The following is a 15,654-nucleotide window of genomic DNA, read 5'->3' as shown; positions in this document are numbered from 1 at the left end:
ATAAGCAAATGTCATCCTTACTTTAATAAAAATTTGCTTCTACCCATGTGTAACTATAAACACAAAACTTCTAATCTAAGAAAATTAAATAAATCTGAAGAGGAAATTGAGTGAGGGGAAGGGGGGGTGAAGTAAAAACAAGCTCTAAAATCTTTGTTAAATAGACTCCATTTGTGTACATGAATTAATTATTACATTTGGATGAAACAATTTCATGACAAAAATATCAAAATATATTTCTCTCCTAACATGTCCCACATAACTTTCCTCTGACATCATCAGAGCATCATCAATGACATTTGACCCAGATTTGAACAAAACGGTATCAGAGGAATGTTGCTTGTTCTCCATCTATTTTTAACCCATGCTACTACCAGCATACTCACTTGTTCCAGTTTGACTTTTTGCTACTTTCAAGAGATGCCAGATGCTGCTCAAGCGCTTCTAACAGACTACTTGGGGCCTGAAAAACAAGTGACAAAAATAAAACCGCTGAAATTTGAACAAATGAGTTCAATGTGGACAAGACAGGATAGGTTCTATGCAGAAATACAGCATGATAATAAAGATGGGTAAGTTAAAGATTCTTCACTCTTCATATGCTTGTTAAACTTTACGAATGTTATTTTATGAAACATTTTGTGTCATACCTAATTGCATTTTGTAGAAACATAGAGCAAATAATTTCACTAACAATATAGGCCTATACATATCTAAATGTTTGAAATTGTCTCATTGAAGGGAAATTCAGCTCAGGTAGAAAGTCGGGGGGGGGGGTAGAACTATTTGCAAATAGCCACACAATTCTTCATCTTTGTCAGAATTCTTTCTAACTTCACAATTTCATTTTTATTTTTCTTTACGCAAATCATTTCATTGACACGAAGGTTGGATTCCACTTTAATTTATACAGAAATTGCACATAAATTAATGTGAATATTAAACATCAAAGCAAATATAGGTATTAGTTAATACATGTAGAAAGTACAGTATGGCATATAGTGATAAGACTCTCATCTATGAGTGGAATATTGATGAAAATTAACAGCATCTACAGTAAAGCAAAATAAATGTCAGGTGCACAGCACACCCCAGCACCAACACAAACAAAAACATTGAAATATGTTTACACATATATATGTATAGCGATAACAAAACAAAACCGAAAGATTGTGGTTTTTGGCCAATAAAAAGTTGATTCAAAGTTTCTAAAATTTTTGACATTTAATAAAAGTCTTTATCAGGAGTAAATTTCAGATTTGCTTTGTTATCACTGTATGAAACCAATACACGAAACTAAACTTTATATTCCATGTATGTTATCAAAAGCTGATGAATTATTTATTCCACACTATACACTTATGAATATTTGCAGAATATGCTATTATTAATAACTAATACTAGTCATATTCTACTAAATCTAGTAATTATTGTTGGTAGGGCAACATTCAGTGAAATGATGAAGATGAAAATTTATTCAAATATAGAACAGAGTATTTTGGGGTGTTTTTTTAATGTAAAGAAGTACACATGTACATTTAGGGCTTTCAGATTCTATCTATTAATTTCAATTTATGAATCATACAAAATCCAGAAAAGTACTTGTACATGTACATTTAATAAGAAGTTTGAATCAGAAAAAAAAACGGTCCCATGAGAGTAATATGGTAGTGGGTTGGGGTCAACAAAGACAATTTGCATATAAACAATACTTCCAAACTCCACAATGATTATTTGTAAATATTGCACACGATGCAGCTTGAATTTAAAACAAACGAGCATGTGTATGAACTATTACAGTCTCCGAGACCTGCCTGAGGCAACATATTTTCCCTAATGCAAATTCCTCTCCTGAAACAAACAAAACACTCTGTCACTGTCTAACCAATTTTTTTTCTTTTTTGGATACAGGTCACGTGCACAGCACCCTGAATCGGGAAGGTGTCTGGCATAATGGTGAAGCCCCATCAAAAATGTTCTCTCTCTCTATCTCTTTCCCCCATCATACATGTATTATGAAATGTCACCATTTATAGCATCATGATAGAAGGATCCATTTCTAATTCATCATCACCATTATTACTATGACTACAAACATTGAGGGTATTGCACATTCCATTACATGACGGCAAATAGAATAATTTCAAAGGTGTATTCTAATAATCTCTCACCAAAACAAAAAATATATATTCATTGTATAAAAAGAAAATTAGCTGGTAGATGAGTAGTCAAATGAAAGAGTAAAATGTACACTATATAACCATGGTATGATCGTGATACAATGGTATGAAAGATACAGAGATATGGGTTGATAAATGAGACAACAAAAGAAAAGATAAAAATGTTCTTATAATCCTTAAATTCAAAACAATATCGGTAAAAGTTGTGGAAACAAAATTGCAATGTTTTTTGATGTAAAGCCAAACAGAAAACAAAAACCAGCATCATGCATTGCTTCTGTTCAAAAGTCAGCCAGTGATAAAAATCAAAACACTGTGTCAGCTTACCTATGTCCATCGGTTTCCATGGAAACAACATATTAGACACGGCAATTCAAACAATAACATGTGAATGTGCACCATGTTTACTTCAATTATAATTATTGGTTAGTAGCTCAACAATAAATCATGATCTTTGTACAATACAATATGTTATACTATGCATTTTCAAGCTTATACTATGCAAATAATTTTGGCATATGTGTATCTCATTTTAGGTGGCAGACCCCTGAAGGTCCTCTCCCTGTAAACACTTGTTGGAGTGATGGCAAATACAGCAAAGGATTAGGAGAAATTGTTGAATGATTATTTATTCAAACATGTGTTTGATCCACACAATTTTTGTCTGCTTTTATACATTTAAAATAATTACATTTATTACTATTTCTTGATGAAGAAAGCGTAAAGGGGGAGTTACTCTTCTTGCTGCAAAAACATAGGTTGCTTCTCCCAGTCATGATACCTTTTTTTCGTATTTAGATACATGTAAGAGGCCAGGCTTATTGCGTAGTATAAACTCAATATTTGAAATCTATTTGGTATATTAAAAGAAAGAGGGATCATGCAGGAAACTCACTGTTTTATATTCAGATGGGGCATCACCAAACTGCAGATAATTTACATGCAAGACAACATTCAGAAAGACATGAAATTACAGATTTAATCATTAAAATAACAACATGCACTGTGAAATAATTTCCTTGTTCTTCTCCTCCTTTTAGCATTCCTACGACCTTGAGGTTCTCTATCTCTATTTGGATATTTATAAGTTTTCGTCAAATTTGGCTCCTTGATTTTCTCGACTATCTTTATCATTTCTATCAATTTCATACAATTATAAAATAATTGTTCATGTTTATGTTGATTTTACATTTATGTGTATATCTATTTTGGTATTCGTACAGGTTATAACAAAGAAAATGCTTTGTGGTGTACAGGAATACTGCACTGCAATGTCTATTGCTTTAAAATTCATTTCCGAACCTCGTAAAACAAACCGCAATTTCATTGTCGCCATTCATACAAATAACAAAAATAAACAGAAAAATCAGTGGATCAACATTCTATTACAAACATGTAATTCACATTATAGTCATACAGGATGATTAATAACCTGCTAAATAAACATAATTATAAAAATATACACTAAACAAACAATAACAAACAATGCCTGGCAGACTTTTGAACGGAAACAATGCTTTCACACTATCTACATGTTGATGTTACAGTTTTATCTGACAAATTTTGGTGAAGAATAAAAAACCACAATCCAAAATATACATTACACCAGACCATGTAGAACCATTTTAAAGAACATGATGCACAAGACAATAGTTACAAACACATAAAGCTCGCTAAGAGAACTTACCTTCGCTAAATCTGGAATTTCTCCCTTGTCGATTCCCACTTGCTGTAGTAATAAAAGAGAAAGTAATCATAAAAAGTGAAGGTTTATGAATCATGAGAATAAATATCTTTCCCATTATGATGGACTTCGTAACATTCATAATTTAGAAAAGGATTAGAAATAACTTATGTCTGTCTACTACATAATTATGTCATATTGTGTGCTTTTTATCAATAAATTAGTGATCAGAAATTCATTAAAATTGTTTCAAAGTTAATTTTCTCTTCTGCATCTTAGACATTTCTGTATAGTTTATATGTTTATCACTGTACTAACAGTATATGGGTCCCTGGTTTCCATGTCTATACAGCAGAGTGTGAATACAATTAAAGTAAAATAGAAAAGCACAAGATAAACCACTTGAAGTTGTGCACATTAATGTTCTGAGGCACAAATACATGGAAGGATATCCGTTCATAAATAGGGCTCACTTAGCGTGCAGAGGAAGACAGCTAGCTCATATAAATCACATTTAATTGCAACCCTCGCTACTTCTGTATAAACAAATGTGGCTGAATGATCTCTCATGTGAGAAAGGGGGATGAATCAAAGTTATCACATGCTCAGCTTTATTGTTGTTACATGTAATCTTGTTAGCACATTCAAATATTGCACAATTCTTCTTGCCCCTGCCTTGTGGACAAATAGAGCAGTATTTTATTCATATAAAAATGAAATATCAGATAGTCTATAGTGTTGTGTTCCTAAAGTACATAATGAATCATAAGTACTAATGCACATTAACTCATCTAAAGATGATTTTGTAAAACCGAAATGATGCATGTCATTCTATTTTACAAAACTAAAATTCAGCTCATTTTGATGCATGTATCAATATTGTTGGTTTATTCATGAGCATGTGAGGCTTGAACCTGGAATTATATGCAGCAGATACAGATCTCAAAAAGAAAAAAAAAAGATGCACTACATTGTACCATTACCATTACCACTCTATCAAATTAGATGAATTTCCATGATAAAAGCGCACTACATTTGTTATTTTGATGAAACACACTGTACTTTATACATTTGTCTCAGTGGCGGCTTATACTGTATATGATACTTGAAAAACTGAGCTCTTATTTCAATTCATCTACATCACAGGTCGACACCAATACAGTATCAATTTCAATATTCCATCGTGCTCAAGGGATAACATCGGTGGCTATGTATTCCACATAACCATTGAATAGAAAAGAAAAAAGCCTTCAGCCAGAATTCATATGATCATATTCTGAATAAAACATGAGGGTATTATACCCAGAAGACCACAGAGTAGGGATAAATACTGAGCTCTTCTCTTTCAATTTACAGGCAAATGAACACGACAAGGAGATTTTAAAGGGGAATCTAAACCACAACAGACAGCTACATGATAATTGTACCTCAGGGTATAAAAGGAATGTAAAAAGACATTTATGTGTACGACATACAGGAGTAAGGAATAATGAAATTGTAGATTTTAAAATTTAATTACATTATATTTCATCAGGCATGTGATAGAGAAATATAGTATTAAAAAAAAACAGCATGTATTTTTTCATTGCTGAAATAAATAATAATAAATTTTTGCAAATTTTAGGTATTGAAAATCCATGTTAAAATAAAGTTTAGAATAACATTTTAAACAAAAATAATTGTCTTTTCTCTGGATTTCTTAAGAAATTTCTGCCATTTGTCTATCATCCCTACAATTTAAATTGGAAATAAGTGGGTTATGGAGAAAATAACTATGACCATGACCTAATCTTGAGGAGTTATATATTCATAGCTGATAAAACCCATTAATTATAAATCATTGACCTTAAATTATCAAAAGAGTTTATAACTCTCCAGCTCAAAAGGCAATATTGTTGATATATGACACCATAAAGTAAAAGCATGTGAATAATTCATTGAAGTTGAATATTTACATGTATAATAGACATTACTTCGTCAAATAGCTCTATTGAATTGAATATCGATCAATCCATTTACAATTAAAGTATAGTTCATTGAATCCTAATCAGGGAATAATTTCTATGGTACATGTATTGTATTGCAATTTGAACTTTTTATGACTGCTACATTATAAATTATTTGTATTATTATAATCAAACAAACGCTTTTAATATGGGTAGCCCCTTTTTTAATAGGTCAGAATTCCGTTTGAATAATTTCTTTTACCAAACAAAACAAACTGCTTATCAAATTTGAGAAATACATTACTTCCTGCCGATATTGCCATTCACTTTATCCATTAAGTTAGCAAAATGCAGCTTCTGGCAAATCTATGTACTCATGAACTAAAACTGAAACTAGAAAATTATGAATACAATTTTACAAAGGACACCTCGAAAGTAACAATTGATGGTTTATTCATTTCCAACAATAATAATCACAAAGATGATAATAAATATAGAAATATGAAATACTGATATTAGAATTGCTCTTTAAAAAAAGAGTTTCTATCTAGTTTATATTGACTGGTTGTGACTTTTAGTAACCCATTTTGCAGGAAGTGGTTTTGGTGTGGTGGGTCACATACATACATGCAGGTGTTGGAACTATCAATACACGTGTGGATACTTGTTTTCGAGTTTCAGGCATAGATGTAGTATACCCTTTAAGATGACTGCAATAAAGTTGCAATACAGAATTCAAACGAAAAGTCAAGACAAGGCTAATGCTGCATGTTGTTTTTATCTGAAGTTCAAGAGCTCTCCAGAGTAAGATCTCCAAGCACGCTGTCTTGAATTAAACATTTATCAGAGCTTGACTTTTGCATTTTTTGTCCCCATTTGAAGCCATTTTCATCAAATACATGAATAAATACAGGTGCACTTTTGAAGGGTTCCGGGAGTAGAATTTGTTGGCTACTTGAAAGAAGGCTTCAACTGTTTTTTTTTTAATAAATTATAACATACATGTACATGTACATGTATGACCTCCTTGCAGGAAACTGATGAGTTATACCTCTCTAACTTTTGGTTCAGAAATTAAAGTTGCTGGCTTCCTGGATGAAGGCCTGGCGGGTGTTTCATAAAGCTGTTCGTAAGTTAAGAGCGACTTTAAGAATGACTGATGATCCTTTCTTGTGGTAAATGGTACACATCACTGGCAATGATTTAGCGTGCAAAAGAAAGATCACCAAATGTTCTTAAAGTCGCTCTTAACTTACGAACAGCTTTATGAAACTGCCCCCTGCACAGTTTTGATAATACATAGCATATGTGGAGTGTTGTGGCCCAGTGGATAAGTCTTCTGACTTAGAAACAGAGGGTCGTGGGTTCGAATCCCAGCCATGGCGTAATTTCCTTCAGCAAGAAATTTATCCATTGTGCTGCACTTGACCTAGGTGAGGCGAATGGGTTCCCGGCAGGATTAATTCCTTGAATACATGAGCGCTGAAAGGCAGCTCGAGCTAAAGCCGGGGTAATAATAATAATAACGTGCCTCGGAATAGAATATTTCTAGATAGATGGCGCTATATAAATGCCTATTATTATTATTATATAGGATCTTCTTGTAGGAAGATCATGAAAAGAACTTAATTTGGTATACCATACCTCTGCAACTTTGAGGAACTCTCCTATCCTCTCCATACGAATCAGGAATTTCTTATAGATGTCCAGCGCTGTACGACAGTCTTTCTTGTTCATTTCAAAGTACTTCTCTGCATGGGAGAGAATAACAGGAAAAACTGCTAATTCAAAGGAGGACTCATCATATATGCGATCAAGTGACTCACTACTAAAAGCAATAACAACAACACGCACTCTCTTTCTATTTTGACAGTTTAACTCAATATTTATACATCTCAATAATCATAATAAATGATGATTTCTTTATCCTTATCTGCCATTAAATGTCATCGATTGTTCAGAATTCATATTCTTTAATATTATTTTCTTATTCATATAAACTTCACCGATTAGAGTTTTGAATTTGTATGTTGTCATACATGTACGTATGCTGTGAACATACCAGGGGCCGTGAAACGGTTTTCAAAGTGGGGGGTTGACCATGCAGAAAATCACAATCATATGGTCATTTTTACATTTTGGTACACGGTTTTGGAAAAAGTGGGGTGGCTGAAGCCCCCCCACTTCCGCGGCCTCTGAATACATCATGCACGATAATTCATTTACCAGTGTTGTATGCTTTCCAATCCTGAGGTAAAGCATACATGTACATGTATCCAATTAACAGACTACAATTACTGATTGGTGAGAGATTAACCTGTCACAAGGCCATAGTTTCCATAGAGGAAGGTCATTTTATTAATCTTGATCAGATTTGCTAAAACAATAATGAATTTGTTATTGCTACAGTGTAAAGATATGCTGGATTAACTTTTATGTGTACATGATCATATATATGAAATGCATTTTTTTCTGCTCTCTTTATGTATGTAAATATTTAATGACTAGAAATGAATTTATAATGTTATTTATTGTAAATATGAATTCGATTTTTTACTGATATGGAAATAAAGACATTAAACTGAACTGAACTATTAATATGAAAGAAAGAAAAAAAAAATTGATGATACATTCCTTGGAAAAAACCCAGACATACTGTACAAGTATTATCTTCATCTCTTATAAAGCATTTTGTTAATGGAATTGCAATGATGGATGGATTGCATGTACATATCTACAGGCACATTGCATGTGAAAACTCAGCAATGCATGATGTCATATCTGGCAGGGCATAATTCACCCTGTACAGGTTCCAATGTATTAGCACTTGTAAATAATTGATGACTCGTACCACCCCCACATCCCTTCCGTGCTCGGTGGAAGGAAAACCACAAATTAATTAATTTTGATTCTTAAAACATGTGTTTCAGCGATAGTAATGCCATCATAGACGGTTCTTTGTGGGTGTGAGAAATCTCGCAAAACTCATTGCATGTGATACGAATGGCATATCAAATAAAGAGCAGCTGTACATGTGTGTGTCTACTATACCATCATATTGATTGTGCCTTCCCAACATTACATTTTGCATACATGACAGAGGGAAAGCCCTCTTGGATGAAGTGATAACACTAAAATAATCTTATGGGATATTGTTCAGAGGCAATCAGTCATATTATAACCTAGATGCTACTTGACTGAAAGCATTGTTAGATACAGGAGGTGTGTTGAAATTGTTGCTGTTATTATTATCTTTATTTATTGTTAAAGGCAAGTTATTCTCCCAATGAAAATAAAGTTTACAAGTGCATTTCATTTTTTCCGCTATTAGATTATATACTATTAATAAAGACCTTGACTGAATATTTGCCACTTTCTATTTTATTCAGTTAATATTTCTTGCTTGTTTTTTGTTCTCTTATTTTTTCCCTTCATGCCCCCCCAACACCCTTTAATATCTAGGAAATTTTATTTTACTCAGTTACATAGCTATAAACTTTAACTACATGTATGGGGACCAGGGAAGCGTTTGCTGAAAGGATTTGTTGATGTTCTATCCGACAGTTAGTTACCATAGTAATAGTGCTTCTCAGCCAATTAAAAAGTTGTCAGATCTGACAACTTGAAGGACAGAAATATTGATAAAACGCTTCCAAATTTGTCTCTATGCAAGTCTAGAGGAATTCAACAAATTGAGTAGCCACCAAGTGAAACATACATGTAGTATGTAAAAGCGAAAATGAATTTGTTTACAAACCTAAGAGATTGATGATTCCATCATTGTAGCACGCAAACAGCCTTATACTATCTTTGAATAGTAGTGTGAATGCGCTATTTATTACACCGTTGGTTAGATTATTGGATGTGGCCTGTAAAAAAAAAAGAAAAAGAAAATACATCAGAATCATAATCATATAATTGCTGCGAAATGAAGCAAATAAAAATGGTATTCCTGCCAAGTGGATGGTCTTTCAAGCAAAAATAAAACATTGTCCCACAAGTCCTTATCTATGTTGGTGATCTTCAGTGTCATTGTTTTTCAACTTGGATTTCATGATTTCACAATGATATATATTTATCAAAATAAACCAAATCTAAAAGTAAGATGATATGCTGACAATTAACCCTGATTTTCTCATGAGATCATTGTTTGTTGCATTCCTTTTGAGAAAAGCACCTTGTCACACAGTTTGGTCCACAACCATATAATACATATAAATGCACAATGATTCATCCATGATCACATGTAAACAGAGTTTTTCACCGCAGGTTTGGCATTTACAGTCACTCTGCTCTGTTTACATCTGACAAGACTTTAAGAGGGAGGGAAACATGAATTTCTTTTTCTCAAGAAAGAAAAAAAAATCAGGCTTAGCACCCACACAAGACACCAGCAAAGTTATGTTTTAGGGTTTAAAAAAATGCAATCAAGCAAATTAATCTGTTTTTGAAGTTTTTTATGCATATTAAGCTCATGCACACTCTTGCAGTTTTGATACGTGACACTATTTAAAATTATAAATACATGACCATAAAAAACATTATACTTCTAAAACGATATCTTTACACAGATCCTACACCAAAAACAAAATATGCACAGATATATCATACTCCATAATATATTTAAAGATTTATAAGGTATTTATCGCAATTCCTAGCATTACTTTCTTTCCTCTAACTGATAGAGATTACATCTCAGTTGCGAGTTGCAAGAATCTATCAACATGCAACTTTATCAGTTTTAGTACACCACGCACTGTCCTGGAAATTGATTTGGAATTGCTACAGGTACTCTTGAGTTAATGAATTCTAGATTTCATCAGTCGAGGAGGAGAGAGAGAGAGACAGACAGAGGTGCCTTTGGCTATCAAACGATGCTAAAGCTCACTAAAACCTGAAATCTACGCCCCAATAACACTAAATATGATTTTAGGATATATCACATATCCTTCATTTATCTTAAAGCTTTGCCTCAATTGTTTGATTTTCTTCAAGTAAATTACAAGATCACACTGTGGATGAATATCCAATTTACGAGAAATGGAAATAAGCCAAATGAAATGAAATGAATAATTTTTTATTAATCATTTTGTTATAGTATTTTCATTATTCCATGTTACATGAACATGTTCCAATGACCTCTAAGAATGAAATTACATGTAGATTCAAATTCAAACAATCAATATTTGAGTTCCAGAGGAACACAAGAGCTTCATTGATATGGGTTTTTAATAGGAACATTTCTCCTGAGATAGCTTTGAAAGAGGCAAGTAAGCCAAGCAAATAATCCCAAATGAATCTTCTCATCTTGGGTATCTATTCTCTTTAATAAAACAATTGATTGACGGTATGATTTCAAGCCTGCAGTACTGCAGTTTCCTGATCGCTCTAGTAATGAATTCAATAAAGCAGATCTCAATATTGGTTTGAGATGAAAAATGCTTGCAGAAGAATCTCATTTCATTTTTTTCTTCTTCCAAGACACAACTGACTTCTTATCAAATGACAAGTAAAGGTCAGTATTCAAGTCATAATATACTGATGTACATGTATACTGCTTTGGGAGTGATAAAATTACTCAGAAACTGTATATCTTTTTAATTTCAGAATTTCAGAAGAGTCAAAGCAAGATACTTGTTTCCTTCTTAACATTGTTTGTATCCTTACAAAGAATAAGAAATGTCTCAAATAGTACTTCCACATCTGAGGTAGAAATGCCATCCTCCCCTTTAACATTGCTCCATCTAATCTTGAGAGAATATCAACATGCAAGGGCAGGCTGTAACAAGACACTCACAAAGTAATTTGCATAGACGCTGCCAGGGATCACAGTCAATCTCATGCCAAACAACAAAAATCCCAAGTGGCTACCTCATTCCTACATATTATGCTTCATCATGTACAGACTTGATGTGCTATTTCTTGTTCAGAAACATCACATCAGTAAATTTAAAGTAAAAGTAAAAAATTTAAAGTAAATTTGCAATTAAGGCATATTTAGTTCAAAATAACTAGCAGCCTCCTCTCTATCAGTGGCCATTTTGTATAATGTCTATTTTGATCAGCATTATGTATTAGAGCAGCTGTCTACTGGATTATGGTATAAAAAAATATTTTCAAAAAGACATCACTCAGGCCAAGCATAAGCTAGAAACTAGCAAGTTTAAATGAAATCAGGAACAAGAAAAATAAATGATACTTTAAAAGTACACATTTCGAACATATAATGTAAAATAACAAGGGTGAAATATTATCAATTTCTTACCTCAAAATCTAGTAAAGCATCCATTAGGTCTTGCAAAGGAGGAAGGGTTTTCAGGAGCTGCAAAAAAAATAATAATTCAGAAATTAAGAATATCAAAGGATAAAAACAGAAAAGGGGCTTTGGCATCTCCATACAAGTATTATTAAAACGCAAGCATTTCCACTCAAAGAAGCAATAAATCTACATGACAGGTTGTGGAAAATTATAAGACCACTTGTTGATCTCCTTTCACTCTTGTTTTGATCACATTCAATGTAAACTTGACAAGATTTTGACAAGTTATGCTCAGATCATAAACTGTGAATTTATCACGAGAATGACATTAACTACTGACCCTTGAGTTAGAGCACAAGTACATAAACTTTCAGAGAAAAGGGTCAAGATCAATCTTCTAGGTAACCATTTGGCAGGCACATGTTCATGTAAGGACTGATTTTATTAACACACATGTCTACCAGATGCCAATGAACTGTGTCAGGCCTCTAGAAATAAATGGTCATTGAAGGTTTAAACTTACTTTCTCTGCACACATTGTTCTTAATACTCCTTCTTCTTTCCTGTATCAAAATATATCAGAGTGAAACATCATTGACCGAGATTTCATCCATTAATAATGATCACATATTATACTCTACATGTACATTCATATAAAAAGTATCATACATACACATGTATATTTTTTTAGAAAATGAATCATACACAAATTAAAAGCAAAATAAAATAACTTAGCTTCCAATTTTGAAATATACTAGTTGAAATTTGTATTTTTAAGTTATAATTTTCTATTATAAAAGTTTTTAATAGCAACCACCTCCAACATGTCTATAAAAAACAAAAGTTTTCTTTCCCTTGAACTGCCTTTTCCCAAATGGAAGATATATATACAGGTAAATGTACATAAAAACCACCTACTCTTAAAGATTGGTTATCTTGTATCACTTGTTTTGTCTTAGACAAAGACAAATTTCACTGCATAATGCAATCAATAAACGGACTCTGGCAAGCAAATTTAAAGCTTTATGTGAGATACATGTACATGTACATGTAGCTCCTGTCTGACTTCCATCTTAAACCTTTTATTTCTGATACTACCGGACAAAAAGCCTAATCAAAGTTAGACACTTGTTGCATGCATAATTTAAAGCAGAGTGACGTCAAGTGGACAATTCAAATCTAATAACGGACTATTGGTCTTACTTTGACAATCAGACAAGACGAGAGGAGACAGGCTTTCAAAAATGAACACCAATAATACAGTACCATCCATGTGCTTCAAATTGATTAATTGCTACATGTAGATCAGGGGTAGCTCAAGGAATTAAAAAAAAAAGGGGGGGGGCACATTTTCCAGAGGAAAAAATTTGGCAAGCAAAAAAAACAGGGGAAAAAGGTTTTTTTTTTTTAATTAAGGGTATTTCGTCCACGAAAAATTTGACAAGCAAAAAAAAGAAAACAAAGGTCTTCACTTTCAAGAGGGGGGCACACACTTCTGTTTTAACAGCATTTTACATTACAAATTTTAATTGTGTCTCTAAAAGGGAGGGGGGAGGGCACAACTTTGCCCCCCTCCCCCCCCCCATCCGCCAGTGATGTAGATGATGAATGTCCTTAAAACTTTCTTACCCTCTTTTAGCCCGAACAAAATCGAATCCCATTTGTCTGAATGCGAGTGCCTTGCAGTTGATGTATTTGGCATACCGTCTGATGTATGTTGACATATCATATCCTGTAGGGGAACACATAGAAGAAAAAAAAGAGAAACATACGTGTAAATGTAAATAGCAGTTATTTATAACTCTGAAGCAAGAAGTGTCTCTAAAAACATGACAGATCTATATGTATATTGTATTTGATGTTTATTGCCTTGACATTCACATGATATTGATAAGACAAATAACTGGTGCACTGTGTTGACTGTTGACATACATCATATCCAGAAGAAGTACAAAGACAGACGAAAGGCAATGATGTAGTGTTGAGGGTGGGCTAAAATACAGTTTCTACAGAACATGTTTGCCTACAGTACATGCACAATAAAGGCAAGGAAAGCCTTTGGTAATTTTTTTTGGAACATACATGTACAGTATTCTCCTATACTATATCCCTGGAAACAAACCAAAGTTTGAGCATACAGTAAACAAGGCTCCACATTAACTTTTTTTGGTGGTGGCCCGTTCGGGCCACCAAAACCTTCAAATAATTTTTTTTGGTGGCCCATTAGTAAAGTTTGGTGGCCCGAAAAATATAAAGAAAAACATTAATTAAAAATATAAAGAAAAACAAACTGAAATATTCTGCAGTCACTACCACGTACCACTATTCTTTGTACATCTTGTATGTAAATCGTGCTTGCTGTTATTTTACTTTGCTTATTTTGTGGTAATATATAAATTGTTCTATCATTGTGAATATGAAATGATTGAAAGAGAATAAAAGAATTGTATTGTTCCCAGGTTGTGTGGACTTTTAATCTCCGTATAGACACACACTCATAATGGTAAAGTAAATAAATAGTGCATATAGCAAACTCAGATTGATTTACAAAACAATGATTTTTCCTTCCTTTTTGATCGTAAAACCTAGATTATGCAGGCCCCAAATCCAGTTTATTTTCTCTTTTCCAGCATATTATAGCAGGAGAAAATCACAGAAAATATGCTGCAGAATTAGAACAATGTATAAAAGGGGGAAATAAACAAAAATAATTTTTAGAATAGTATATTGAAAAAAAAATTGTAAAAATGAATAAGTGAAATAAGAAAAATAAAAAAATTAAATAAGAAAAAACAAAGAACAGGAAAAAAAATTAAGAAAAAACGAAAGAAAATGTAAGAAAAATGAATAAGACAAAATTATCAGAAAAAATGGGGAAAATTATTATTATTATTCAGTAGAAATCAGGCATATTCAATGGGAAGGGGTATAAATGGTTTAATCACTGTAAAAAAAATGACAGAAAAAAATAAGAAAACGGCAAGTTATCTGGAAAAAACAGTGAGAAAATTCCTTCCCTATATTTGACAAAATGATGGAAAAATTCACATTTCATATCAATAAAATGCCTTCCCAAAGTATTTACTTCCTTAAGAGTGGTTTAAGAAGTCATTTATAAACAAGAAAGAAAGAAGCTGTCTAATCAAGACAGCTTCGAAAATAAACCAAATATCAACATACATATAAATGCACATGTGGGACTGTGATGTACTCACCTATGTGTTTTATGTGTATTAATGCATTTGGAAATCGGTCTTTTTGAGTCAAAAGAGAGGTCATAATTCCTCCTTTTAATGCTTGCAAATTATCAGGTTTCAGTAATATGGACTGTAGAAGGGCATTTCATTGGTGTAAAATGTGACTTTGACGTAGATTTTCAAAGTTCTGGGGAAGATTTCTTAGCAGTAACATTTCGCATCGCAGCTCCCCGAGTCTGAATAGTCTGCTAGCGCACAGCCAGCTGCAGTGGTTTCACGCATATCATGCAAAGCTCAGCCGGCACGGCCGGCTGAATAATAGTTACTGTATGCTAGCGGTAGGCCTACATACTGTCATGACTGTGCAATCTTTGTGTGTGTCTATTTG

The 15,654-nt window shown here is 33.0% G+C and overlaps 1 protein-coding gene across 9 annotated transcripts in view; it reads right to left on the bottom strand.

The window, feature by feature from the left end:
• LOC121413317 (phosphatidylinositol-binding clathrin assembly protein-like) overlaps nucleotides 1-15,654 on the bottom strand; it is a 90,193-nt gene that overhangs the window by 34,175 nt on the left and 40,364 nt on the right. For 8 of the 9 annotated variants that reach the window (XM_041606097.1, XM_041606096.1, XM_041606102.1 and 5 more), the window contains exons 6-13: nucleotides 13,699-13,801; nucleotides 12,593-12,632; nucleotides 12,076-12,132; nucleotides 9,568-9,679; nucleotides 7,455-7,561; nucleotides 3,868-3,909; nucleotides 3,076-3,105; nucleotides 387-463 (exon numbers count right to left, since the gene is read on the bottom strand). In XM_041606097.1, the coding sequence (XP_041462031.1) occupies nucleotides 387-463; nucleotides 3,076-3,105; nucleotides 3,868-3,909; nucleotides 7,455-7,561; nucleotides 9,568-9,679; nucleotides 12,076-12,132; nucleotides 12,593-12,632; nucleotides 13,699-13,801 (568 nt within the window). The remainder of the gene's footprint in view (nucleotides 1-386; nucleotides 464-3,075; nucleotides 3,106-3,867; nucleotides 3,910-7,454; nucleotides 7,562-9,567; nucleotides 9,680-12,075; nucleotides 12,133-12,592; nucleotides 12,633-13,698; nucleotides 13,802-15,654) is intronic. The other variant, XM_041606098.1, reaches the window with a different exon arrangement.

This window comes from Lytechinus variegatus, chromosome 4, assembly GCF_018143015.1.
Source record: "Lytechinus variegatus isolate NC3 chromosome 4, Lvar_3.0, whole genome shotgun sequence".
NCBI classification, from domain to species: domain Eukaryota; kingdom Metazoa; phylum Echinodermata; class Echinoidea; order Temnopleuroida; family Toxopneustidae; genus Lytechinus; species Lytechinus variegatus.
This window is presented reverse-complemented; position numbering and strand designations above follow the sequence as displayed.